At 44.0% G+C, this 24712-nt stretch overlaps 4 protein-coding genes across 4 annotated transcripts; 3 read left to right on the plus strand and 1 right to left on the minus strand.

The window, feature by feature from the left end:
* The first annotated feature begins 2392 nt into the window (after positions 1–2392).
* Positions 2393–7819, plus strand: LOC128712205 (myotubularin-related protein 14). Its single transcript, XM_053807101.1, has 7 exons — positions 2393–2479; positions 4452–4968; positions 5048–5786; positions 5859–6197; positions 6706–6816; positions 7109–7585; positions 7663–7819. Exons 1-7 carry the CDS (start codon positions 2393–2395, stop codon positions 7817–7819), a joined length of 2427 nt encoding a protein of 808 aa, XP_053663076.1.
* A 988-nt stretch (positions 7820–8807) lies between these two features.
* On the plus strand, positions 8808–9833 carry LOC128715106 (uncharacterized). Its single transcript, XM_053809988.1, has one exon. The coding sequence runs from the start codon at positions 8808–8810 to the stop codon at positions 9831–9833; it is 1026 nt and encodes a 341-aa protein (XP_053665963.1).
* A 1144-nt stretch (positions 9834–10977) lies between these two features.
* Positions 10978–11356, plus strand: LOC128711395 (uncharacterized). Its single transcript, XM_053806265.1, has 2 exons — positions 10978–11190; positions 11264–11356. Exons 1-2 carry the CDS (start codon positions 10978–10980, stop codon positions 11354–11356), a joined length of 306 nt encoding a protein of 101 aa, XP_053662240.1.
* A 1905-nt stretch (positions 11357–13261) lies between these two features.
* LOC128712036 (transmembrane protein 214-A) lies at positions 13262–24659 on the minus strand. The gene is made up of 8 exons (XM_053806932.1): positions 24542–24659; positions 23399–24227; positions 22422–22720; positions 22185–22330; positions 14414–14725; positions 14204–14326; positions 13989–14119; positions 13262–13383 (listed from the first exon to the last, which is right to left on the minus strand). Exons 1-8 carry the CDS (start codon positions 24657–24659, stop codon positions 13269–13271), a joined length of 2073 nt encoding a protein of 690 aa, XP_053662907.1. The 3' UTR covers positions 13262–13268.
* Positions 24660–24712: the final 53 nt, after the last annotated feature.

Raw genomic sequence — 24712 nt, forward strand, 5'->3', positions numbered from 1 at the left:
ACACGCGACGGACTTGACGAACGATCACACAACACTCTCGGTATTCCTTCTCAGGCTGGTGGTGGTGTTGGATGCTGACGGTACAGTGACGGGTTGCAGTGTCGCTCTTGATTTTACTACCAATGTGTGTACTACACAACCATGATCATCATCCCGTGCGCTACCACTACAAATCTGGTTGACTCCCCACGTACTATGAACTGTGCGGCGAGACGAGGACGTAACGCTACCCAGAGCAACCAATGGTCAAATGTGGCTGAGGGGTGGGTGGCGATCCCCGGTGGGTGCAAGAGGGCGAAAGCGGATCACAATCGGAACGTCGGTTCCGTCGTCGTCATCGCTGTTCCCTCTCAAAGCGAACCCATGAAGGAGAGCCATCGAGTCGTGGGGCACGAAGCGAGATAGAAAAACCCTCCATCTAGCAGTAGAGTGAGCACCAACGCACCATTCACAGCTGACAGAGAGAGATGGTCGCTCCGTATGTGAAGAGCAGGAGCGAAAAAGCGAGAGAGAGATTACGAGCAACGCAGGGCAAAAAAATACTTCGAGAGCTGTCCACCATAGCGAATTTTTTGCTTTTTACGGACCACTTTTTCGGGTGACGATTTTGAACACTTCCTAGCACTTTTGTTACCGTACTCGAGCGTTTCCACACGAGGCACGAGCTGACGTGCCGTTTAAACACAATTTTAATTACCTGATACGCAAATATGCAAGGTAAAAAGCAAAGATTTTCAGCCAGGAAAATCGTACGAACGTCCGCGGAAGATGGAAAAATACCCAAGTGACGAATTTTGACAATCTTCGCGTTGTGGCCGAACCGTCAAATGTCATATGCATCAAATGACAGCAGATGCAATTGAGTTTTTTTTACCTTTTAAATAAAGATGGAAATTGATTTGGTTTGGGTTTCTGCAAAGGTTCTTCTCGATGATTTGATTATCTCTTTCTCGAAATAAGCGTGGAAAGAAATATAATTTTGCAATACAAAATATAAACAACAGGAACTTCATCTCTCGGTGGAATGTGATATTCGTGGATTTATATGGCGCAGCTCGGTGGTGTATTGATAGCGTAGCGGCGCCGGACTTCATACGACAGAACCAGTTCAAAATCCCATCCGGACCAATCCTCCGTCGCAAGGACTGACTATCCACCTATGTGGTAAAGATAAGTCTAGTAAGCCTGAAATGGCAGGTATGAGCTCGTTACGCCAAGAAGAGAGAGGGATTTCTCTGGCACCCATTATATGCGTAAGGGTCTGGTCATTAACTGTACATTCTCGATCAAATCAATAAACAATTCAATTGGTAATTTTCAAATGTGTGCAATGCTTCCACTGAACTTGCGTTGGCACTGTTTGTCGTTTGGGGGTGGAGCGCCGCGTTGCGGATACTAGCGAAAGCTATGGTTGTCGAGTAGCTTGGATATTTCGAATATTTTTCATGCAGCACAGTGGTGGGCCCTTCATAAAAACCCAAGAAATGTAATTTAATTTAGAATTATTCGCAAACAATTTATTCCTACCAAATTTATACCAATTCATGCAACGATAGATGGTTGTTTACAATCTTACAGAATATATTTTTTTTATTCGATAGTTATCATGCACTACGGTGTCGTCATGTAATCACACATCAGGACCACAGCGATTCGCATTGTGCAGCAGCTACGCCAATCCGTCTTTTTTATTTACAAAGAAAAACTTCAACCCCGTGTGAAAGCTAGCAGTAGAAAAGTGCACGCAAAATTATTCGTCTCGCACTACTGCACGAAGCGGTCGCGGAAATTCGTACCACGCGTCGAATATCGGGGGTTTGACGCGTTTGCCCAGCGCCCAAGTGATCTTTGCGGAAGGTTTTCTTCTCACTCACGGTCGTACGTTTGTTGCTGAACGACGAACAAAAAAAAACCGAACCCGTGCCCAATCTCTATGCGTGCGCGTGTGCATCTGTGTGTGCGGTAAACAAGACTTTTGTTTTGTTTATCAGCTCATTCCGAAAGAAAAGACCCAGGTCCGGTCCGTTACCCTGCGTACGGATTGCTGCGTAGCAGATCGAGCGATTTCCGTATTTTGCGTATTGCCCTCGCGTGTGTCGTCGTCATCGGTTCCGTTTGCTGGTGGTGTTAGTGCGGATCGCGTACCATTCCATTGACCCCACGTGCGCACAGCCGTAATTCGCGTATCCTTCGTGGAACATTAGCCAACAGCAGCAGCGCCCAAACCAGGGTATCCCGTAAAAACCATCTCTACACAAACTGCGTTGAATAGAGCGCGCGTGATACGGGTTTCCTGTGCCACATCACGTCACCGTCAGCATCATTGATCACATCGTGTTTCGCGTACGCGTTCCTGCTTCCAAACCGTCATCGTCAATGTACAGCAGCAAGGATGAATTGCGAAATACTGCCGCAGGACATCCAATCATTATTGGAATACTTCGCCAAGAACATGTACCGCGCGAAGGATTGTGAAAATGTACGTGAATATGGTAGTATGATGTCGGACTGTTGCGCACACACACCCACGATATTTGCCAAGGGCATGTAGAAGCATAGCATAGCGGAGCTGCAAAATATTGACAAAAGAAGGTCGCAAAACAGTGGCCCTGTGGCTAGAGGCCTGTGGAAGAAGCCCCAACAGTAACCAGCCATAACCTATTCACCCATATTCCGCGTGACGTTGACGTTTATCGCACGCCCCGTCTACTTGATCGCTAAGGTGGTGGTGGTGGTTTTCCATGTGTACATACTTGTTTTGCTTGCTAGCAACCACCCCGTGTCGAAGTACATTCCGCGATAAGCGGAACCAACCCTACGCGAAGACCTTGTTGGCGCCACCGTCCTTGTACACGATAGTCCGGTTTTGTCGCTGTATTGGTGATCCCACGGGAATTAGCAGCAAATCTTGAATAACATTAAAGTACACACGTGGATGAAATGACCGTAGGAGGTGATGGTGAAGCTGGGAGAGGCTAAAGGAGGGCGCTTTACGTTGTGAAATGTTGTCAGATTTGTGGTGCTCTCGATCAAAGCAGCCACTTACGCGCTCACTGTAGCAAGCAAGCAATAGAAAGAAATTTGCTAATTTGTAACAACAGCACTAGTGCTGTCCTTTTCGATCGTGTGTAATCAACCGCTCAGGGCACCTTATTTACTACGCGCTTAAGTAATCCAGCGCGACCGTAGGGGCAACAGCGGGTGTGCCTGTGGCGGGGGTACGGATGGTACGGAAATCGCGACAGTACGGAAATGATATTCTTGGTTTATTCGCCACATTTGAACGAGTGTGTGTGCGTGCGCGAGTTTGTAGCAAACAAAAGCGAAAACGTAACCGCGAACACAGCCAATAGTGGGAGAAAGGCCATAGACAACAGCAACAATACAACTCCGGGGTTTCTTCTGCTCTTTGTTGCGGGCACTATCCGTGTGCTTTGTGTGTTTGGACACGTTTCGGATTTGTTATTTTTATCCAAAGCACCATCACCGATCCACCACCCACCTAAACTTTCCCGTGGGTACTTACGCGGTGTATCATCTTCTCGGGTGCCATCATCCTGTGTTACGGCAGGTTGTCTTTTTCCCTGCCTCTTCAACTGGGTGTAATTTGTTGCTGCTCGTTCGATTGGATCAAGGTTTTATTAATTTTGCTACTGAAGGACATTATAGTAGGTGATGCAAATTTCCAATAGAATATCGCACTGTGCGTCCTTACCACTTGTAATGTGAAATAATTTAAAGCTTAATTTAATTTTTTTTAGATTACTTGGCGAGAAAACCATTCCAAAACAATTGTGAAAATAATTTAGGAGTTTTATGACTATTCGCAAAGCAACCAAACGCATTGAAAAACAACGATACCTAAGTAGGCAATACCCTTTAAATCACAGCACTTGCTTGTGTGTACCTTGCTGCTGTTTCAATGGTTTTTGTTTACATCGCATTTTATTATGAGGGACGGTTAATTTGCAAGCATAACGAGTTAAAAAGGTGGTTTTAAAACGGAAGACGTAGTTTTCCTTGTAGGGAGATTGAAATATTTGCAAACATGTCTATTTTTAACATTAATTGCTTCTTTTTTATTTCCATACTAAAGCATTTTTGACGCATTTTCCATAAGCAAGGAAAAAAGAACACCTGACTTGTAGTGCAGGGGTTTTACAATTCAGCATATACAGGCCGCCACGAAACCCCACTAGATAGTTTACAACATGATCGTTATATTGAATGGCGGCTGAGGATCGTTGTCAGTGCACGATTTTACCATCAAATCCATGGCACGATTGTGCAGATATAAATGCTAGACAAAAAGGAAATCAAACGGTTTGATTTCTTGTAACAAAAGCATTCCTAGACGCAATTGGCCGCAATACTACCTATGCACGCGATAAAAAAGCAACACCACACACGATTGTTTACACAATTTTTACTCTTGTTCTCTCCACGCACAGGGCAATGACGTTATGCACCGGTGTAACGTACTACTCCAGCAGGACTACAGCGTAATCGAGATCAGCAACACTACCGGTGAACTATCCTCACACTATCCCAGCACGCTGCTGATACCGGAGTACGAATACAAGAACCTCTCCAGCAGCTCAGGCAATAATACTCAGGCACCAGCCGGCGGTTCCAACAATGGTTTCGCAAGCATTAACGATTTTCTCACCCGTTCGGGGCCGCCGAGCGCTCAGCAACAGCAACCACCACCGTCTGCACCATCCGCCGGTCCGGGACAGCAAACCATCTACGAAACGACGTACGATGGTAACAAGCTGCGCGATCTTATTAACAAAGCCCGATTCGCCCGCTGCCGGGCCCGGTTTCCGTTGCCGGTCATACTGTACAAGGGCAAGTACATTTGCCGTTCGGCCACGTTGTCCGGAGGGCCGGAGATTTATGGACGATCCGGGTTGGATTACCTCTTCTATAGCCTAGATTCAACAGCTACCTCACCAACGCTAGATGGTAAGATCGAAGGCTGTAGGGCGATCTTTCCCTGATTTTTTCGTTTCAAAGTTAAAATGGTATCTTTCCTGCTTTGCAGAGGAAGCGTACGAAGCTCGCGAAACCTCGCTGCCCGAGGACACATTCGAGGAACCGATCACCAACAGCGACTGGCAGCTGTTCGATCGGGTCCGCAGCCAGGACATTAAGCTGCTCAAGACGCTAAACGTCGGTACGATAGTGGACTTCATGGTCGAGAAGAAGAAGGTAAAGTTCGGCATGAACGTCACGTCCTCGGAGAAAGTGGACAAGGAGAATCGGTACGCCGAGTTTAAGATTATCTCACTACCGTACCCGGGTTGCGAATTTTTCCGCGACTACCGTGACAATAACTATTCCGGCGAGGGGCTCGTCTTCGACTGGTCGCAGGCCCACGTTGATGCCAATATCGGTGTACCGGACGATACGGTAACGGCACAGCTGCAGATCGATTGGGAAAACTACAAGGATTGGGATCTGGTAAAGATCACACAAAACTATCTGAAGCTTCTGCTACGCTACCTGCAGGATAGCAGCTCGGGATTGCTGATACACTGTATCAGCGGGTGGGATCGGACACCACTGTTTGTGTCGCTGTTGCGTCTGTCACTGTGGGCCGACGGTGCCATCCATCAGTCGCTGAGTGCGGCACAGATCCTTTACTTTACCATCGCGTACGATTGGTTGCTGTTCGGGCACAATCTGCCCGATCGTTTGAACAAAGGCGAGGTGATATTTTTCTTCTGCTTCTATGCCTTAAAGTATATCGCCGAGGATGAGTATAGCATTTTGGGACAACGGTAAGTGGATGATGGTTCCGATCTCGCGTATCCATCAAAATGATCGTATTGTGCTCTTTTTTTCGGTTTTAGTTATAAAAGTAAACACAGCAGCGGTAGTAGCAGTATAGGAGTGATACGAACCGATAGCGAATCCATGCTGGACGGTATACTGCTTGATGGGGAAAGCAGAGGCTCGAGCGTTTCCCTCAACTCCACGTGCAGTTGTCTGAGTGGTCGAAGCTCGTCCCAGCACGATACGCAAACGTGCATCAGTGTCGGTGCGAACGGGACAGTTAATACGCCCGGTAGCGGTGGTGGGATTAATGTAACGATCGGTGGCTCCAGCATCCATCATCATGCTACGAGCGGTAGCCGCCCGATTGTCGGTGTTCACAACTCTCATGACGACAGTTTGAATGCAAGCAATGGGTAAGAGAGCGTAAAGAAGCGTGTGCGATTATTTCCTCACTGAACTTTGGATGTAAATGATTCAACTAGAAACGATGAAGGATAGTAGGATTGAGTTATAATGTAGCGCCACAGTTTTACGCACATCCATTGTGGGCCAGAATCATTGGTTAATGTCGCATAATTTAAACGCATTCTAGAAAAGAAGCATCTGGTCTTTCACCTAATTCGTGACATTTTGCTAAATGTTTCTATTTCCTTTATGTTTCTGTTTCTCGTTAGCACAAACAACCCCATTATCAGAATCAACATCTTTCCTTACAGAAGTACACCTTCTTTCTAGAACTTTTAGTATCGGGCAATCTGGCTCCTTTTACAAACGCATTGCTAAATATTTTCTTCGTTATCTTTACCTTTTTCAATGCTTTTTTTGTTTGTTCTTCTATTCCACTATTCCTACCGGTTTCAAAAAATTCTTCCACCGGAACCCAAACAAACCATCTCCCATCCAAAATCATTCCTCCTATAGCAATGGCTGGTTAGCGCATAGTCACGATAGTAATAGCAGTATTGGATGCATATCGAACGATAGTACTTCTAATCTCAGTAATCATTGCGCTTGGTCACCGCAACCGAAAAGGTTAGTAGTTATGTGTTTTTTTGTTCTTTCCTTGTCTCTTTCCCTCTCATTCTTTCTTCATTTTCACATCCTTTCAAAATTCAATTTGCGCAGGATTCAATGCTACCTACTACGATGTCTACGTTGTTGATTGTCGTTCCTGTATGAAGTAGTTTTCGTTTAGGGCGCAGTGAATCGTTTTGGAATGTTTTAATGCACTCGATAGTTTAGTTTGCTTTGTTGACTTTATCGCAATGTGCAATTGGTGTTTTGGTCTAACATTTTTCTTCCTTCCTTCTCTGCAACATCTTAGAACTAGTCCTGTCTCGGTGCCGGTGGCGAGCAGATTAAGACAGCGACAGGAGTCTACGTCCTCGTTGTCGGTGGGTAGTTGGCAGATGATTTCTGGAACCGGAAGCCTTCGCAGTACAGACTCGGCAACGGAACTGCATCATGCAGTGCCAAACAACCATCACCACCAACAAAATCATCATCATCATAATCATCACTATCACCACCACAATCATCAACAGCAACAACACCAGCCACCGTTCCACCATGTATATAGTAATGTTTATGGTAACAATCATGTCGGATGTAGTGGAACGACTGGAGATACGACCGCGACAACGCCTAATGCTAATCAGCATCATCATCACGGCTCGGGACATGTTCCTCCCTGTGCTGGCCCCCATTTGCATCATCAGCAACAATCGCAGGACTCCAGCTGTTGCACGATTCTGGATGATGAATGTTTCAGCTCGTCCTACAGTCACGATTTCTACGCCATGTAAGTTAGACCGGGGTTGGTACGCTGACTATTTTCGCCTATAGCATCCTTTATGAAACCCATGTTTCTCATTTTAGGCGTCGTGAACGATTGAATCAAGTGCGAACATTATTCTACAACTGCTACTACTCGACAATCGCATTCAAATTCAAATCGGTACCGGACTCGGCGCTCGGTAGTCTACTAGGGAACTTTGCCGAAAAGGTTGGACTAGCCCATCGTACATCGGTTTAGAAGGAGGATTCGTACCAAGGGGTTCCGCTCGACGTGTATAGCGGTTGTTAGAGGCAGTGGCAGATAAAGAACCTCCGTCGTCGTTGGGATCATACTACTGCATTCGCGATGCCCGCACCCATAAATGCATATAGCCCCGTATAGTAGATAGGTCCGGATCGTGTTTGTGTGTGTGCTTTGTGTTGTTGTGCGAAGAAAAGCTGAATGTCTTCCACACACACGCACCCATACATACTCTGTTGGAATTGATTTGTTTTTAAATATCTTCTTTTTTGTTAATCTTTTTCCGTTTAGATTTTGTATCGATAATTTTCGTTAAGCTAAAGCAAGTGTGTAACTCAGGTGAAGTGTTTGCACCCTGTTTAATCTACCAGAGCCGGGGGAAAGGAAAGTTGTTGTTTTGTTCCAATAAAGCGCAAAACTGTAACTGCAGAAATTTGGTGGTTGTAATTTCCTAACGGTGAACGTGTTCTTAAAGAACTGTAATGTCGAAGAATGTGTAAAATATTAATTATTGCATGCCAGTTTATTGTCAACAGCATGTCGAAGACACGGTGAAAAGAATGCAAAGTTATATTTCCCGCTCAAATAGCGAAAGCGGCGGAATTTGAAAAACCTTCCAATAGTAAACAAATTTTTCTCTTACCTATTCGGAAAAATAAATAAAACCGGCAACACTGACAAATAGCGTCCGATTAACAGTGCTGCCGTACGCTGCTGTCATTTTACACTGCTTCTGTACGTGTTGTGTACATCTGGCAGTGACATCGAACCACTGACATACGAAAAAATGTACGCAAAGAATACAGATTGAGTGTGTGCAGTGTAGAAGGAAAAATCAGCGGATCAGCGAAACATAGCCAGCAGTGTCAGCATAAATATGCAATATAGCACATATTCCAGGTAAGATATCTGTTGTGCATTGTACAGAACGTAGCCTCGTCATCGAAATAACTTCTGTTACAGATAGAAGATCTCTATAACCAAAATGTCTAACTATCGACAATGCCCGTACGATCCACTGCATAAAATCGCGGCAAAAACGTTTGCATTGCATCTCGTCAAGTGCAAGCGCCAGCATCCGGATATAAAACTCGTGTCATGCCATTTCGATACTTCCCACCTAGTGAAGCAGGAAAAGCTGAGGGACCACATGAAGACTTGTTCCGGCCGGAAAGATTTGTTGCAGTACAAGTTTATCGTTAATAAATCGGCTGACAACAGTAAGGACGAATTACCCGATCCGGCTGATGATCTGATTTACAACACGGCTGAGCCCAGCAGGCAGAAAACTACCGGTGTAGGAAGTACGTTGCAAGATGACAGTGAGTGTTGGGATGATTTTGCTTACAAGGCATACAATCCACTCGAAAACTGTAAATCCAAAATGAAAAATGGAAATGCGTTCATCATACCGAACTCGAATAGGTTCGCCGGGCAGATGCAAGATGCTTCTACTTTAAAAGTAGAACAAGTTCAAGTTGATCCGGATGATTCGGCAACGCATCAGGTAGCAGAGGCGGAAAGTTCAGAGGATAATCGTTATGAAGAACGACAATACGGTGAATTGGAAAGTGGTGAATCAAGCAGTTATCGTTCTGTTGATAGGCAAGAACCGAGTATATACGAAAGCGAAAGTGCTGGATCTGGTTCAAGCAGTAACAAACTTAAATATAAAGACAGAGATCTTGGAGCAAGTTCCAGTTCCAGGCGATATGAGATTCTAGGTGAAACGCGACGCCACATAAAAACAGAAGAGAGATCATATCGAAGCAGAGATCGATCACGGTCGGATAGTACCAGTAGTAGCGATCGGAAGAGCCATTTATATGACGGTCATCCCTATCACGGAAGTTATGATCCTTCCCGTAGCCGCCATCGTAGGGATCGGTATCAGAAAGATAGAAACAACAGCTACAGAGAAGAATATGACAAGCATACGGATAGCGACACGAGCGATGGATCGTACAATTCTAGGAAGCATAAGCTGCAGCCTTACCAGAGATATATGTGATCGCTTCAAAACCAATGACGCAATGTACGCAAAAATACCGAAAGAAGCTGTTATTTCGATCAATATTTTAATTTAAGGGTAACATATTGGTACAAATCAAAGTCAGATTTTACTTAATAGATCTTTTGCCTTAGTTTTTTGTAAAGGGAATGAAGAATCAATAAAATCAGTGTTTCCTAAACATGCAACGGATTGTTTGTTCTTAAAAGTGTATGACAATGATGCCGATTATCTATTACAAATTGTAGTAAGGGGAACGGAAGATTCGTAGTATGACTACTGCTTGTGTCGTCCGTTGGAGACATACGCTTTAAACACAAGGAATAGCAGCTCTACTGAGCTGTCCGATATTGGCCTTAACGGGCTACCGGATAACGGCCTTAAAGAGCGGTTTTATAGGGCATCACGATAGCGGCCTTATCCGGCGACTCTATCGCTAACGAGCAGGCCGATAACATCGCTAACGGGCTGTTCGATAACATCCTTATTAGGCTGCCCGATAACATCCTTATCGTATTCCAAAACTGTCGTATTTTATATTAAACACTGTTATGCAGCTTTTCCGTAAATTTAAGAAAATTTGAAACTATTCCAGCCGTCAAACTGAGCAGCCTAGGATGACAGCCACGCTGGTCCATATCTATTTGCACTAAAAACTTGCACTTTTTTTTATTTTCCTACCATTTGAACACAATGTGGGGTTATTTTTAGGTTATTTTCGAAATATAAAATAGAGTATATCTGGCAACACGGCCGCCACATTTGACATACCGAAAACAAAAAAAAAATAACAACAGAGCACTTGTGTTCCTAAACTACGAAGGTGAGTTTTCACCGTAATTTTCGTTAACAAATCTTGTTTATAGGGTTTTTTGTGAAGCGGGTGTAGTTCCAGCACAATCTGCATCAGTTCAAGACAGTTTACAGCAAAAGATGCTCTTCCAAAGTCGTCAATTTACCGTTTCTTTTCACATTAATACACACTTCTGTCAGGAACGTTACATCACAAGTGGTTTATTTTGATATCTCACCAAAGAACACAGATTTGCATTGGCCGGGACAGCGTTAAGCGAAGTGTACGATTTTATTTGTATTTCTTTTCGCCTTTTCGCTGCAGTAATCGGTGAAACCTGTAGGCTACATCATGTCTCTCGGACCATTCTTCCGTTCACCGTTTACCGATCTGACCGCGTCGATGGTCAACTTCCAGCAGTACCACAAGTGTGGCGAGCTAGAGATGGCATCTATCGACTGCTTGGAAGCCTACGGTACCGTGCGTGGTGCGAAGAAGTGTGCCGATCTGTTGGCCGACTTTCAGGAGTGTGCGTTTATGGCGAAGCAGATTGCGCGATTCCGGGTACGTTAAAAAATAATTTGCGATTAGCTTTTTCACGAAAATAATCAACGATCCGCTTTTAAAATTACCGTAGGCTATGCGAATCGAAAGACATCGTCAGGGATGGAATGGTGAACGCAAGGGTGATGAATATTACGCTCCACCACCACGTGTCGATGCCTACTAGAACGTGAACTGGAATATGTGAGGCTCGCCCGGTAGAGGAATTCGTATATTCCTTGTAAATTACTATTGAAATACATTCATCCGCTATATAGACGGCTAAGCATGATTTGAGGTTTGTTTTGTGCCGTGATCAGATCATGAATGATCCGTAAGAAATCATCAATGAGAAAAGGCAATGCTAAAATGCAACTTAAACACCATTTCCCGACGTATTTGCTTCATGAATATGTCAGGAAAGTAGAAGAACATATCAATGAGTTGGGGAAAAAATACATCTGAAACGATAGCTTAAGTTAAGCGCTGCTTACATCCAATCTGGACATATCAGTTTGGCAATTAATCTCATTGTAGGTCATTCGAACAGCAGCCACTGCATAGCTCAAGTTTCCTATTGTATTTCCACCTTCAGGGCCCGACGTCCTTCTCAACAACCTCCTTTCAAACATGGCTAAAACGAGGTTATTGTCAGCTGGCTGATACTAGACATTGTCATCTAGACTAGGTTTAGGCGCTCTTGCGCAAAGTCTAGTTCTATCCAGTCCCGTGGAAGCAACGATTATCCTATGACAAGTCATCATGAATATAACGGAATCGATGGCAAAATGTACAATCATCCATTCAGAAACAACACAGTTTTGTGGTTCATTTTTAATGTCTCTTCCTGTTCTTTTCCGCGCTGCTTTCGTGGTATTTAATGAATTTTAATGTAACATGTTGCGCCAATGTATTTTCCAGATTAGAATGGCCTAGGAAAGAGGAACGAGGGAATGAAGGGAGTAGTTAACGGATCGGGAGCTTCGGCTAAACACTGAGTGTATGAGAGAGAGTTACATCTACTTTTGTTTGAATCAACCTTTCATTTAACATACTGCGCGCGCCCATGTTATTGACTTTCATTTGTTTTACAATGTGTAGCATCGGTTCTTAAATTAGGAAAAAATAGCATAAATGTAAAAAAGAAGTCTGTCTATCAGAGAATTCGACCACACCTTTGGGGAGTCTGTTGGTGGGATCTCACCCTATCTAGAGATCGTCGCAAGCCTTACACTTTACGACGACAATTTTGCATTTCTTTTCCCTTGGCTGTTGATGTTTGTTCTCTTTAGCCCCACAAGATAGGTTTTTTTATGGCTTATTTACTGCTTTTATTTTTCTGGATCATTTTACGCATCGTCTGTCGCTCGCTGTCGCTTCCAATGTGTTATTATCCGTTGACCCCTCACTATTACTATCAAATTAAATTTCATCCATTTTCCTGCCATGGTCAGTAGTATTTAACACTAAACAAAACGTACAATAGTTATGCAACAAGGACAGGTGGAAGATGATGTTTGATTGAATGAGACACTCTCACTAACGCGTTTAACACACACACAAACACACCAATACAAACACACGGTCCAGCGAATCCTTCTTCCGAGCGTGTTAAAAGGGAACCTTCTCTATTCCCTCTTTCTGCGCGCGGTAGTGTTGTGCTGCCCCTTGTTAAGCCTTCCGAGTTTGCAACGAAAGATGATGTTCTTCTCCTTCCTTTTGTGTACGTATGACTTTATGTGTTCACTTTCTCTCTCTCTCGCTTTCCCATTTATCCCATTTTCTTATTGCTAGAAACAATTACACACTTTTGCATTTTCCTAATGATTCGCCGCGATCATGTACTTTCCATTACTTAAAAGCTCCTTCCTTTGTCTTATGCATCGGTTCCAAAGATGGTAATAACGTTACAATCGAACAAACGATCGCAGACCGTCGATCAACTACATTAACGTCAATAGAAACACACAGCGTCCCATGGTACACTGCCGGCTGCTGGCTGGTTCCGGTCAATGGTCGAAGGAGTGCTATTAAGAGATATTGTTGTTGTTGTTCCTGCTGTTGTGGTTGCTGCTACTGCTGACTGTTAAATGGTCGTTCTACTTGAGTTTGGCATAGAAATCAACCTGATCGTTGAACCAACTATAGTACAGAGCAGCAGCCTGTTGGGTACTGTTGAAGGCTTTTCCCAAGCTTTCCATGGAAAGTTTCCCACTGTAAAGGGTGTGGACAGGAAAGAAAACGACATGATTAGTACATATATAAACAATAAACATGTTTTCAGCAATTATAGAAACTTCAAAGCTTTATAAATTTTAAAAGAGCCGAAGCAAAACCAAATTATTTCCTCGAATATTCCCTTTTCCATTTAAATAATATATTTCCTTATTTGTCTTCTAATCTAACTGCTCTTCAGAGTTCGATTCAGAGCACTATCGCAAAGAATTGGTCCACTGCCATTTGTGTATGGTGGGATCGACTGAAAATTATTTATTATGAGCTACTCCATGATGGTAGGTTGCGATGCAAACATTACGACCGCCTTATGCAGATATATTTTAACAATGTTTTTACAACTAGAACATGAACATAAGTTATATTGGTAATTGGATAACTTAACAATGAATATGAGTTGAAAATAACTTTAACTTTAATCATAACTAAGAAAAACCACCAAATGATTTAAGCGAATAATTCATCATTTCCCATTAAAAAAACACACGCACACAAACAAATTAAACAAAACAAATGAAAAGTGCATTGAGGTCCTCACAATGAAGCTGTGACAACTAATCCCACCCACTTAGCGACACACTTACACAAACACCTGTGTTTTGAAGAACTCGTACGTGTGCTTGTACGCATTGGACGCGAAAGTGCACACGGTGTCACAGAATGCGCATGATGCATCACCGATCTTCTTGGGCAGTCCCGGTGCATACTGTTCGATCTGTAGTAATGAAATAGACGATAGGACAACATTGAGGGTACACCAAACAAGGTTTTACTTTTGTGACTGTTTTGCACTACTTACAAAATCGGCTACCACTGGTAGCTTCTGTTCGACCAGCAGCTTAGCATTGGCGAACCCCTTTTTCGTACCATTCCAGAGAACTTTACCAAAGTCTATCGAAAATTCTACGTATGGTCCAAGGGCCTGTGTGTAGGAGAACAAAAATGGTGAGGTGAGACATTAAATTCATATCCTAGCTTTCCACCGTTTGGGTTTTCCACCTGCTCTTACCTTGCTGGTAGCCTGATAGTACACCGGTACATTCGCTTCGGCCCACTTGTAGCCCCGGGCACTGTACTTCATCGTGCAGGTCCATGCATCCTGTACGGCTGGCAACAGTCCGGCCTGCTTCAGCGTTTGGCCGGTGAACGAAGCCTCGAACTTGCCGCCGGCCCGGTACGTGTCATAGCCTATGAGTGCGCCTGTAACACCGAACAGCAGGAATGTGGCCAGCAGGAAGCTGCATAGGACGGACGTCACCGAGGAAGAAGATTTACTGTTCGCTTTGGACGATTGCTTCTTCTTCGATTTGCCCTGAATTTCCTACGGAGGGAGATTTGGAGAGAGAGTACAAAGAGACAAGAATAACTAATAAGTAAGGTAGTTCCACACACTGATAATTCAAATGACTGGAAACGTTTCCTGCAGACAACCAGTGTACCCATTTTCCCCGTGACAATTACCTTCTTCTGGTTTTGGTTTTGGTTTACATTTTGCGGCTTCTGTTTTTGGGTTTTCTTGTCAGCGGACGACTTCGAGGCCATTTTTATTGCAGATAGGCTCGTTTTTTTTGCTTGTTTTGGCTCTGCTCTATTTATATATACGTAAATAACTCGATGTACTGCTCTCGATGGGATGTATCAAGTCGAACGAATGGATGTATTGTATACGGGCAATGTAGAGTTGATTTTGTAACACTGTTTACACTTTACGAGGTTTGTGGCTACGAACGTACGATCGTTTTCCACAAACTATACACACGAACGAGGTAAATGGAATGCACAATTCACGGCTAAGAAGGGAATGCAACTATTCGTTGGAAAGAAACGACAGGTTGTTGACGCTTTAGCAGTGGTTTATGTGATTGAATCCGAATTGTTTTCTTAAACGAAAGCAACTGATTCACGGCGAGGAAATGAAACGAAACTAAAATTCCTCCAACTCGTGTATGTTTGATCGTGCTGAACAAACCAAACTGACGAAGGAACTCTTTATCACTGGCCGCTTCAAAAACAACAACCAAAAGCCGCATTGATCGTGTTAACCGATTGTGATCTAAACAGGACGAGGTCTGCCATATGCATAGCCTGCCAACCACTCTCATTATGCTCGCGCTTCGTCGAACGTGAATACCGGAAGGTGGAAGTGTGTCATGTGTGTGTTTTAACGTCATGCTCGATCGAAAGGACAAGTCCATTACGTGCATTTTGGAAGGATACGTTTTTGGCCTCTATTTAACCTTACCGAGATGGCATGGCAGAGAGCTTTATTGAATGAATCATTTCACACACTGCGTGGAGCAGCACGAGCCGTAAGTAAGGTGAGGAGGGAGCAGAGAAGCTGCCTTCCTGTTCCATATTGCCGGCCGTGCAAATCGCGTTTGCTAATCATTTGCAAACTAGACTCACCGGGAGCCGTAACGATCCCAGCCCAGCAGGGAACGACAGCTTGAAGTTTACATACAGTATCGTAACATCACAATGAGACATTTTGATACTTTATTTAAGCTTCTTTTTCTTCTCAATCGAAATCACGTATGATATGGTATGTGTCGTGATTTTGTGTTTAGAGTTCAAATAATAAAAATTACATTACAATACCCAAATAAGGAAAAATAAAAATCCCGGTAATTGATTCTGAAACACCAACTACTTTACCAACTTTGCTTTGCAAACTTAGAAATTGATTTGTAAATTTAATACAAATTAAACCAAACATGCAAGTAAATCATTATTGAAATATTAATCTTCATTCACTCGATCGTTATCGCTGGTGTCCCATGTTGTCTTGCGAGAGCTGTGTCCTCACGTCATGGCATATGATCTAATTGATATTTCCTTTCAATTCAGTTTCCGAACGCGTTTAAATCAATACCGGGACAGCGTGCGTACTACGCAGGTTTATTTATAAAAATCCGCCTCGGCATGATCGGTCCTTCGGTAGTTCACGATAAAGCCTTCATCGATTAGCGGATCGCGATCATGCGCACTATGCGATGGATGATGAGCTGATCATCATACGCATCAAATCCTAATGTATCGATCGATCGTTCGAACAATTGGTGGGAGTGGGTGGCGAAGGTGAGGCGTAACATTTACTGTGCACGTACTACGTGCACGTTAACGGCACCATTACGTAAGTGCACCAAGGGCGTGAATTACGCCTAAAGCCACTAGAGTAACGGCACGCTGTAAATATCCACCTCAAACCGGTGCGCGAATTGTAACTGTGCTTGGGTCTTAAAAAAATCGCTACTATTAATTCCTGCTTTTTGTACTACTTTTAAAACAAAACGATCCTTTCTAAACGATCATCATCCTTGCTCTAGAATTCCCGCCAGTGACGTGCGAACCGAGAGCCAAAAAGGTTGCTTCTTAACGACACTTGTTCGGACCAATTTTGGAAAGCACAACAGAAAAACCGTGCCACTTACACCCCGGTTGAAGCACTCAGACATTTTTGGTCCCCTTTTTTGTCAACTGTATGTCAACTGTGTGTCCGCGTGTTCGCACCGTGATCGGGGTGTTCGACACCGATAAATTGATCAAATCATCATTTTCTTATTTGCTTTTTTCCATTCATTGTGGTCATTTTCGTTGTGTCAAAATTTCCAAAAACAACGAAACTGTGTCATTGAAAGCAAAGAGATCGGTGGTGTAAATAATGCACTCTACCAAATTTTGATTAAATTGTGAGACATATAAACCCTAGAGTCCAATGACATCGATACCAATGTGTACACAAATGAAAACCAGCATGAGAGCCTTTTTTGTTCAACATATTTTCAACGTTTCAACAATTGTTTCCAGTCCTTTCCATTCGTATGTAATAACGCCACGCGTCCGCGCTAATGTATTGGGTGTGCTGTTCTATTCACAGCCGGTTCAATTGCATCCCTATGTTGTTTGCTTATCAGCGCCACCAAAAGCACGCCTTTCCACACTTGAACTCTACTAGAATCAATCGAAAAAAACGGTGTGTCTTATCACACCTTCACAAAGGACAGCGACCGACGCGAAGTTCAATCCGGGTGTGGGTTTTGCCATTCGTTTCGCACCGCCGATGCAGTTCGACCATTCGGAAAAAGCCACATCACAATTCGGCGAAGCTGCAAAACACCTGTTACGAACAGGGGTGGATTGCTTTCAATGTAGATGAATGAGCGGCGAGTGGAAGGTTCTTCGTGCTTCGTGCTGCAGTTGTTCGAGACGTGGACAGAGAATTATCTCGATCAGATTGGACCACCGATTTATTAGCACCGGGTGCACCGGGTAATAAGCGTGATATCAAAGGTTAAACAAACCAGCAATAAATAAACACTGTTTACGTTAATGCCGCGAACCTGTCAAACCTGCGCGCGGGTAAACATTGAACGATAATAATGAACGACGCATGATTGTGCGTTTGGACACGATCATCTTTAGGAGGTGCAAACGCTGCACGGAACAAAGATTATTCTGTGCCAACCACTACAAGTTCACCTTTTACTCCTACTTCCAAAGTTTTCATTCATGCAGCAGCGTTACATCATCAGCACACAAACAGAATGATCTTCAGTAGGCAAACGATGATCATTGGATACCTAAAATATTCCAATTTTGTTTGTGGGTTACTGCGCCACAATCTGAAGTTCGTGAATTTCATTATTTTCTTCTTCAATACTATACGAGTAAACGTCCGATAAGGTTCCGTATAGGATCGTACTTCTATTTTCGTAGAAACAGACTATTCTGCTATTGGTTCAGCTATAGCTCCAACAATTAAACGAGGCATTTCAAATTGTACATGTTTTTTGAAGATCATTCCGGTTCTACTGAAAAAGATTTCCGGTGAAATATGTGAGAATTGACACTGTGTCGAAGCTAGGGTCTTGAGAATGTAATAAAGATATCGTGTGGCTCAAACATTATCCATAGTCGAATAATTAATCCTCCGTCGAAATGGTCAAAATTTAAACACAAACCTGACGTATTGAGTCAATTATCCTACTTCACCGGCCTATGATGTCAGAGACAACGAAAAGACCGACTCGAGGTATTCAATCCACGCCAGCGCATTGTTCGCTGGAAGAAGGCGCCAACGCACACATACACACGGACAACAATAACCTAAAGCAATTATGTCCAATGCACTTTCTAATCAGCTGCGCACATCACACACCGGCACACAAACGCGGCAGACCAGCTTGAGGTGAATAATTTCTGCATGCCAAATATCGTCACGTTCAGCCGGCTACGTAATGGCATTAGCCATTATCGAGGCTACCGGTGTAGTAAACGAGCGCTATACACCAACATCAGCCCTACGAGGTACAAACTGCCGGTGCGACTGTGGCGTTTCGTGGCTCTTCCTTTTACCACAGCGAACGGTGTGTGTGTGTGTGTGTGTGTGTGTGTGTGTGTGTGAGTTTGCCGTAAGAGAAAGGGAGAAACGAAAAAGCAAATTGGTGAGAAATCGCGACTATGGTCGCGACCACGTTTACACCGCAACGTCGCGGCTGCCGGTTATTTAACGGTACCTTCTCTCCTTTGCTCACATACAACACGCACACACACCCTGGAACCATGGACCAAGTTCCTCGTGTCGTTCTGGAAGCACCCTGGAATCTCAACTCGCCATAAAAGTTGGGTTTTTAGGGAAAGATCTGGGTGACAGGTTTCTGTGTTTGGTCAACTAGTTTCTGACGGCAGAAGCTGAAAGAAGCGATAAATGGTAGATGAGTGCGGGAAACAGACACGAAGAAAGATGTGTGTGAAGATACGCAAGAGAAATCCGGCTGATGAGCGTATGTATGACCCGGCGTGTGATCGAGCCTTAGAAGACGTCGCAGTTGATGCTGGGGCTGCGCGATCTCTATTTATCTGTGGATGCTGCGCGACTTAATTCAATTTTGCGCATACAGCCATTAAAATTGGTTCTAATGACGTGGAATGTAGCCCAGAATGTCAGCCTTCTCTCGTCCAAAGGCGCATCTTGAACCGAGGAGAAGGTCAGCAATCTTCCGATAGTACAATCTTTAAAACATATGCATCACTGCACAAGATAAAAGAAAGTGATAACGGAATGACGGACTCAACAAACATTACGCCCCGTGAAGAGGAAGATTATTTTCCCTGTTTTTTTTTCTTTAGCTCCCTCTTCGCTGCTGTATTCACTCATCCTTGAGCTTTAACAAGGAAAAGTTTTGCTTACTATGACAAATAATGTACCGGGGGTTTTAACCACGGTTCCATCGGGTAGCTAGCTGCCGTATTGTACATTGGAGTTGTTAAACAACCGGTGTACCAATCTGCACACACACTCCAGGATGATGTAGAAGACTATCCGCCTTTAACGGAGAAGAAAGTGGGCAGACGAGATGTGAAATCTGCTGCGGTAAAACACTTGGTAGTTCTCACATTAAATCAACACAAGGGTGTGTAGTGGGGCTGGATGCAGTTGCACTGCACGGTGGAACGGGGGGGTGAGGAAGTTGCAATATACAACACGCAAACCCTCAACCATTCCATGTAACACACTGCTTGCTTCTACTCCTCATTCCTTAAGTGCGATGCATTGATCGCAAAGCAAACTGATCGTGATCGTGTGACCTAAAATATCATCCTGCCGGCCGAATATTCAGTACACACACAAACTTTCAACGATTCTTGATGTACAAATAACATCCGTAGAAAGTTGCTTTCTGTCCAGTTTGTGTGAAAATTGTCCGCTCTTAGCGAAATTTCCCGTATCAGGCACAAAGCGCTAAGGAAAAAAACAACAACAACAAAACACAAGGGTTAATTAAAAAGGACTCCTCTTGAGCAATGTGGTTCATCCCACCCACCTGATATCATCTTTCTGCTTTTCAGGGTGTACCAAAAAAAGAATGAATAAAACCCAAAGAGCGAAAACGGTGGCAGAAAGTCAAATTTTTCCCTTTTTGGTAGCATCAAAGCAGCCGATGCAATTACGCGGGTTGGGAGATGTATCGATTTTTCCCAACCCGTGTCATAGAAAAACGCGTGATAGGATAGACAACACGGCCGTCGCTAGTTTTAGAAGATCGCTCTATGTAAATCCTTGTTCCTTCCGATTCTCGTGGACACTTTTTCACCGGATCCTCACACAGCCACACGCACGCACACAATCATAGGCCTCGTTGGCAACGTGTGTGCCATTGGAAAGCGAATTTCTTCGTGGCATTTCGCCTGTGATGAGTATGCTGGCGTCCTTCGCGGAAAGCGTTGCAGTTCCGTTTCCCTCTGCTTCCTTTCCAGGGGTGGTGCTGGTAATGCACGCACGATGACACACGCACATACATACACACACGCAAACGCAGCACGTTCATACGAATGCGGTCGGGAAAATTGAATCGCAGCGTCGCAAACACAACACGACCGACGACGGAACATTAACGCGATCAATGAAAATGGTCAATCGACCCGCGGAGTTCGACAACGCAGCAGCACCACACGACGGAGTGTACACACATTTAACAGGGGCACATCATCGCGTCCCATCGCCTCGTTCCCTCTTTCCCTATTAAACCCCTTCTATTACGCGGCGTTAGCGGTTGTTTAACCCGCCGCGGATACGAAAAGCGAGAAAAGTTCTTCACACAATCGCTGCCCCGTCGGACATACACATTAAACGAGCGCAAGGAAAACCAACCGTAGCAACCGTGGTGTGGGTACACTAAACAAGCTAAACCTAGCAGTTTTTCCGTCGGTTGGAAAAAGGTGTGAAGGAAAAAAGTCGGCAACGACAAAATGCGTGGCTTCACGATGCACAAGCAGAAAATCAACTGGGCGAGAGAAGAAAAAAAAACGCTGTTAACGACCGAATTGTTGGGTTTGTCGGACGCGACGCTCAAGGTGTGGGGGAAAGGGCAGGATAAACCGTCGTGTTGTCAAAACGGCTTTCGCGTTGGCAGCGGCAAACGTCAAGGTATCGGTTTATAACCGATGGTTATGGATGGATCGAACGGTGTACGGTGGTTTTGCAGCGCGGAGTTTGCTTCGTTTGGAGCGAAAGAATCGACACATTTTTGAATTGTCCGTTTTACGTTTTGGCGGTTTCCCTTTTTCACACAATAAACAGTGTGTTAAGAGAAATTTAAAGTTTAAGCCTATGATTGAAACTTATTTTTCAATTTAAATGTTTTCTGAACCATTTCTTTAGTTTTTACAAACAATGGGACATGGAAGCAAATAAAAAAAAAACTCTAAATTATACTTTCGATAACCATTAAAGAATTTTGACTGCAGAAATCTAATGCTAATAATTTTAGTCGTCCAAAACTTCACCTATCTTGGTTCAAAACAGTGCAGCACCAACAACAAAACATGATGTTGAGATACACGCAATGGCGATGGCACTCAACCAGCCTTTCTACAGTCTGATGAAATTTCTCTACTCTACTTTCTCTATTCTAAACTTTCTAAACTTTATGGACTTTAGCATGGACTTGGTTCAAATCAGACTAAAACCTTTCAACCGATGTACGATGAACTCACTATCGTACAACGAATTAAACTCACTAGGTTCCATTGGTCATGGCATTAAGATGACACCGGGCGACAAAGCATATAAAGTCCAGTTAAGTCGTCCACGTGGACACACGAAAGTCCCAAATTGAGGAGTGACGGTAGTTTAGAACACTTATAGCTCCTGTGTTTAGAGTTGTGGCCTATAGCTCAAACATAATTAATAAGCCTTATCGATTATAGTATATATTTTAACATCCCAGTTCTATACTGTAAATAGCATAGGATTTAATATATATCTTCTTATTACTTACCTTAAGTATACTCGTAACGGATTTTAGTCCTTCCGTTTTCTTCTTTGACTGTAATAGATCTTCATTCAGCTTTTCCACGTCCGATAAAAACCTTATAAAGTGATCCTCGCCTAATAGTTTACTACAAAATTTCTGATTCGCAGTATCTAGGAATATCGGAACCGTACGATATACACATTAATTAGTAATAAATCATTTAAAAGAAACGTTACCTTTATGGTGGCAATTCTTACTCACTTAGGTAGCTCAGTATTGCGAGCGACGTTTCCACATTGTTTCGATAAAGACCCAACCAAACGGAAGCACTTTCGGGATCTTCCAAAAGGCACAGCGCTAGCCCGTAGTAAATCATTTCCGGACGAGTGATAAAGGAGATGTTCTTGAACAGCATAGCGAAGGTGGCCGATGCTTTCGGTGCGCTAAACACGTACCGCTCGACCAGCAGTTGGGCGGCTTCATCCAGCTCCCGGTACGCTTTCGGTTGCGTCGTCAGTGAGCTGAGAATGGTGAGGAACTCGCTGCCGCCAAGATTCAGTCTATAAATAAGCGCCAATAGTCAACACAATAGAAAATGAAGCGGCGAATAGGTTACTTGTGTACAGATTAATGATAGCATGGAAGATTCAGCCTTTTTGGGGGTAGTTTTGAGCTGAAGTTTATGGATTCACTTGGCTGCCATGCGGGTTCACGACGCTCGAATTGGCATTCAATAAAAATACCAAACCCGGCAGCTGCAGACCAAGCTGAAATGTGATCCACATTTCGTAACCATACGGTAACAACAGGTTGCGGTTCGAAAGGGTCGTCGCGTGTGTGATGGGATTGCAACACCAGTTAAAACAAAAAAAAAAAACGATACGAGTCACATTAATCTCTTCTCTGTCGAAAGATTAATGTTCTAAGGCTTAGGGTGAGCTACAGAGTGGTGTAGAACTATATATTTTCCAATGATCCTACGTGATCATAATCGACCAAATCAACAAAAGCCTCTCACGATCAAAACAACAATCGTTCGATTTTTTTTCATCTTTTACTTCTACTTCTGAAATCTTATTCAACTGGGCTTGTGGAATACAGTTTTCTGGGACTTCACCAAGTTATCGACAAATCTAAAGATATATGCCCCGGGTTTACTTTCGCAGCATGACTATGTCAGACCATTTATATTTTCTTTAAATAACACTACTATCAATGTAATTCAATCGCATACTCACCTATGTGAACGATGCAGCTTTAGGATTCGCTGTACATAATCACACGTGAAGCGGTTGTAGTTTTTCAGCTCCATCACCGGCACCATGATGTCCTGCCACACCTTTAAACCCACGTCCAAATCGTTGTACCCGCCCTGGCCTAAAGCCCACAGCAAGTTAAGCCCGATATTCGTACGATTCTGGTACGAATTTCGCAGGATTGCATTGCGCGCCAGATTGTTGACGCAGGCCGCTGGATAATGCACTGCTATGGCTTGCAGTACTAACTTATGGCCCAGATAGGGTAAACCCTTGTTCATATCACTGGCCAAATTGGATAGCGTAAGGTCGTAGAAATATTTCCCATTCTCCTCGTTTGCCTTTGCAATGCAGTCGTCGATGACATCGCGCAACGATTGGGGTATCGATTTGTACGGATAGCTTGCCGGTTTGTTGGTGTACAGGGGATCCGTTTCGTCCACGCGCAGCTTATCGTTCAGTATTCCAGTGAGTGCCTTCAACAGCATCAAATGATTGTCCTTGAAGCTCACGTTCACGGCCGTAAGCTGGGAGTGCAGATCGGGGGCACTGATCGCACGTAAGGCAGCATCCAAATTCCTGTAGGTTGGCTTCGATGGAGCCGTTTGTTTGGCGGGTTCTGGTTCCTTCTGATTGCTTTTGTTACCACCGCCCTGTTGCTGCTCACGTACAGGTGTTTCCGTCCGCTTACCATTAACGGGCACAGTCTTTTTCGGGTCGGCCTTCCCGTTCGCATCCTTTAGGCCGTTAAATTTTGCAAGCAGATCGTCCTTCACATCGGTGTACAGGGAGCAAATTTCATCCATGTCAACTAAAAATAAAACCAGCCGGATTCGTCACGGTACAGATTCAAGCCGGGTAATTGATCACGGATCGTCAACCGGGTGTACTGTGTGCACGGAAGCAAACTAGCAACTGAACTGCATCTTCCAAGCTTCCGAATCGGGGGACCGATTGGTTCGATTGGCTAAATGCACGATCAAACGCTTGGAATGGGTTAGTGTGCTTCGAGCATCAGTCCGCCGGCAAAAAGAGCGGCACGTATGTATGCGCTTCTTTGTCGGCTCTGTTGCTAATTCTGCTCCTGCTGCACGCACGACTCCTATGCAACCGTTCCAAACTTACCCGTATCTTCTATTTTTGGAGCACTCTCCGATGCATTCTGGGATTGCGTTTTTTTGTCACCGCCCGTCTGTTTACGGGGTTTCTTCTGTTTGCCAACAACCTCCCATTCGGAAGCCATTACGATAGGGGTGAGCTCTGTGTGTGTTTTGGTTTTATTGTTTTCGTCCAAAT

This window comes from Anopheles marshallii, chromosome 3 (genome assembly GCF_943734725.1).
Source record: "Anopheles marshallii chromosome 3, idAnoMarsDA_429_01, whole genome shotgun sequence".
NCBI classification, from domain to species: Eukaryota; Metazoa; Arthropoda; class Insecta; order Diptera; family Culicidae; genus Anopheles; species Anopheles marshallii.

Bases quoted from the DNA above. Each gene is read 5' to 3' on its own strand.
- LOC128712036 (XM_053806932.1), bottom strand. From the start codon at position 24,659: ATGGCTTCCGAATGGGAGGTTGTTGGCAAACAGAAGAAACCCCGTAAA. The intron at 24,228-24,541 runs GTAAGTTTGGAA...TTTTATTTTTAG, and splicing joins TCCAAAAATAGAAGATACGG to TTGACATGGATGAAATTTGC. The intron at 22,721-23,398 runs GTGAGTATGCGA...GCTTATTTATAG, and splicing joins AAGCTGCATCGTTCACATAG to ACTGAATCTTGGCGGCAGCG.
- LOC128712205 (XM_053807101.1), top strand. From the start codon at position 2,393: ATGAATTGCGAAATACTGCCGCAGGACATCCAATCATTATTGGAATAC. The intron at 6,198-6,705 runs GTAAGAGAGCGT...TTCCTCCTATAG, and splicing joins AGTTTGAATGCAAGCAATGG to CAATGGCTGGTTAGCGCATA. The intron at 7,586-7,662 runs GTAAGTTAGACC...TTCTCATTTTAG, and splicing joins AGTCACGATTTCTACGCCAT to GCGTCGTGAACGATTGAATC.
- LOC128715106 (XM_053809988.1), top strand. From the start codon at position 8,808: ATGTCTAACTATCGACAATGCCCGTACGATCCACTGCATAAAATCGCG.
- LOC128711395 (XM_053806265.1), top strand. From the start codon at position 10,978: ATGTCTCTCGGACCATTCTTCCGTTCACCGTTTACCGATCTGACCGCG. The intron at 11,191-11,263 runs GTACGTTAAAAA...AAATTACCGTAG, and splicing joins AGCAGATTGCGCGATTCCGG to GCTATGCGAATCGAAAGACA.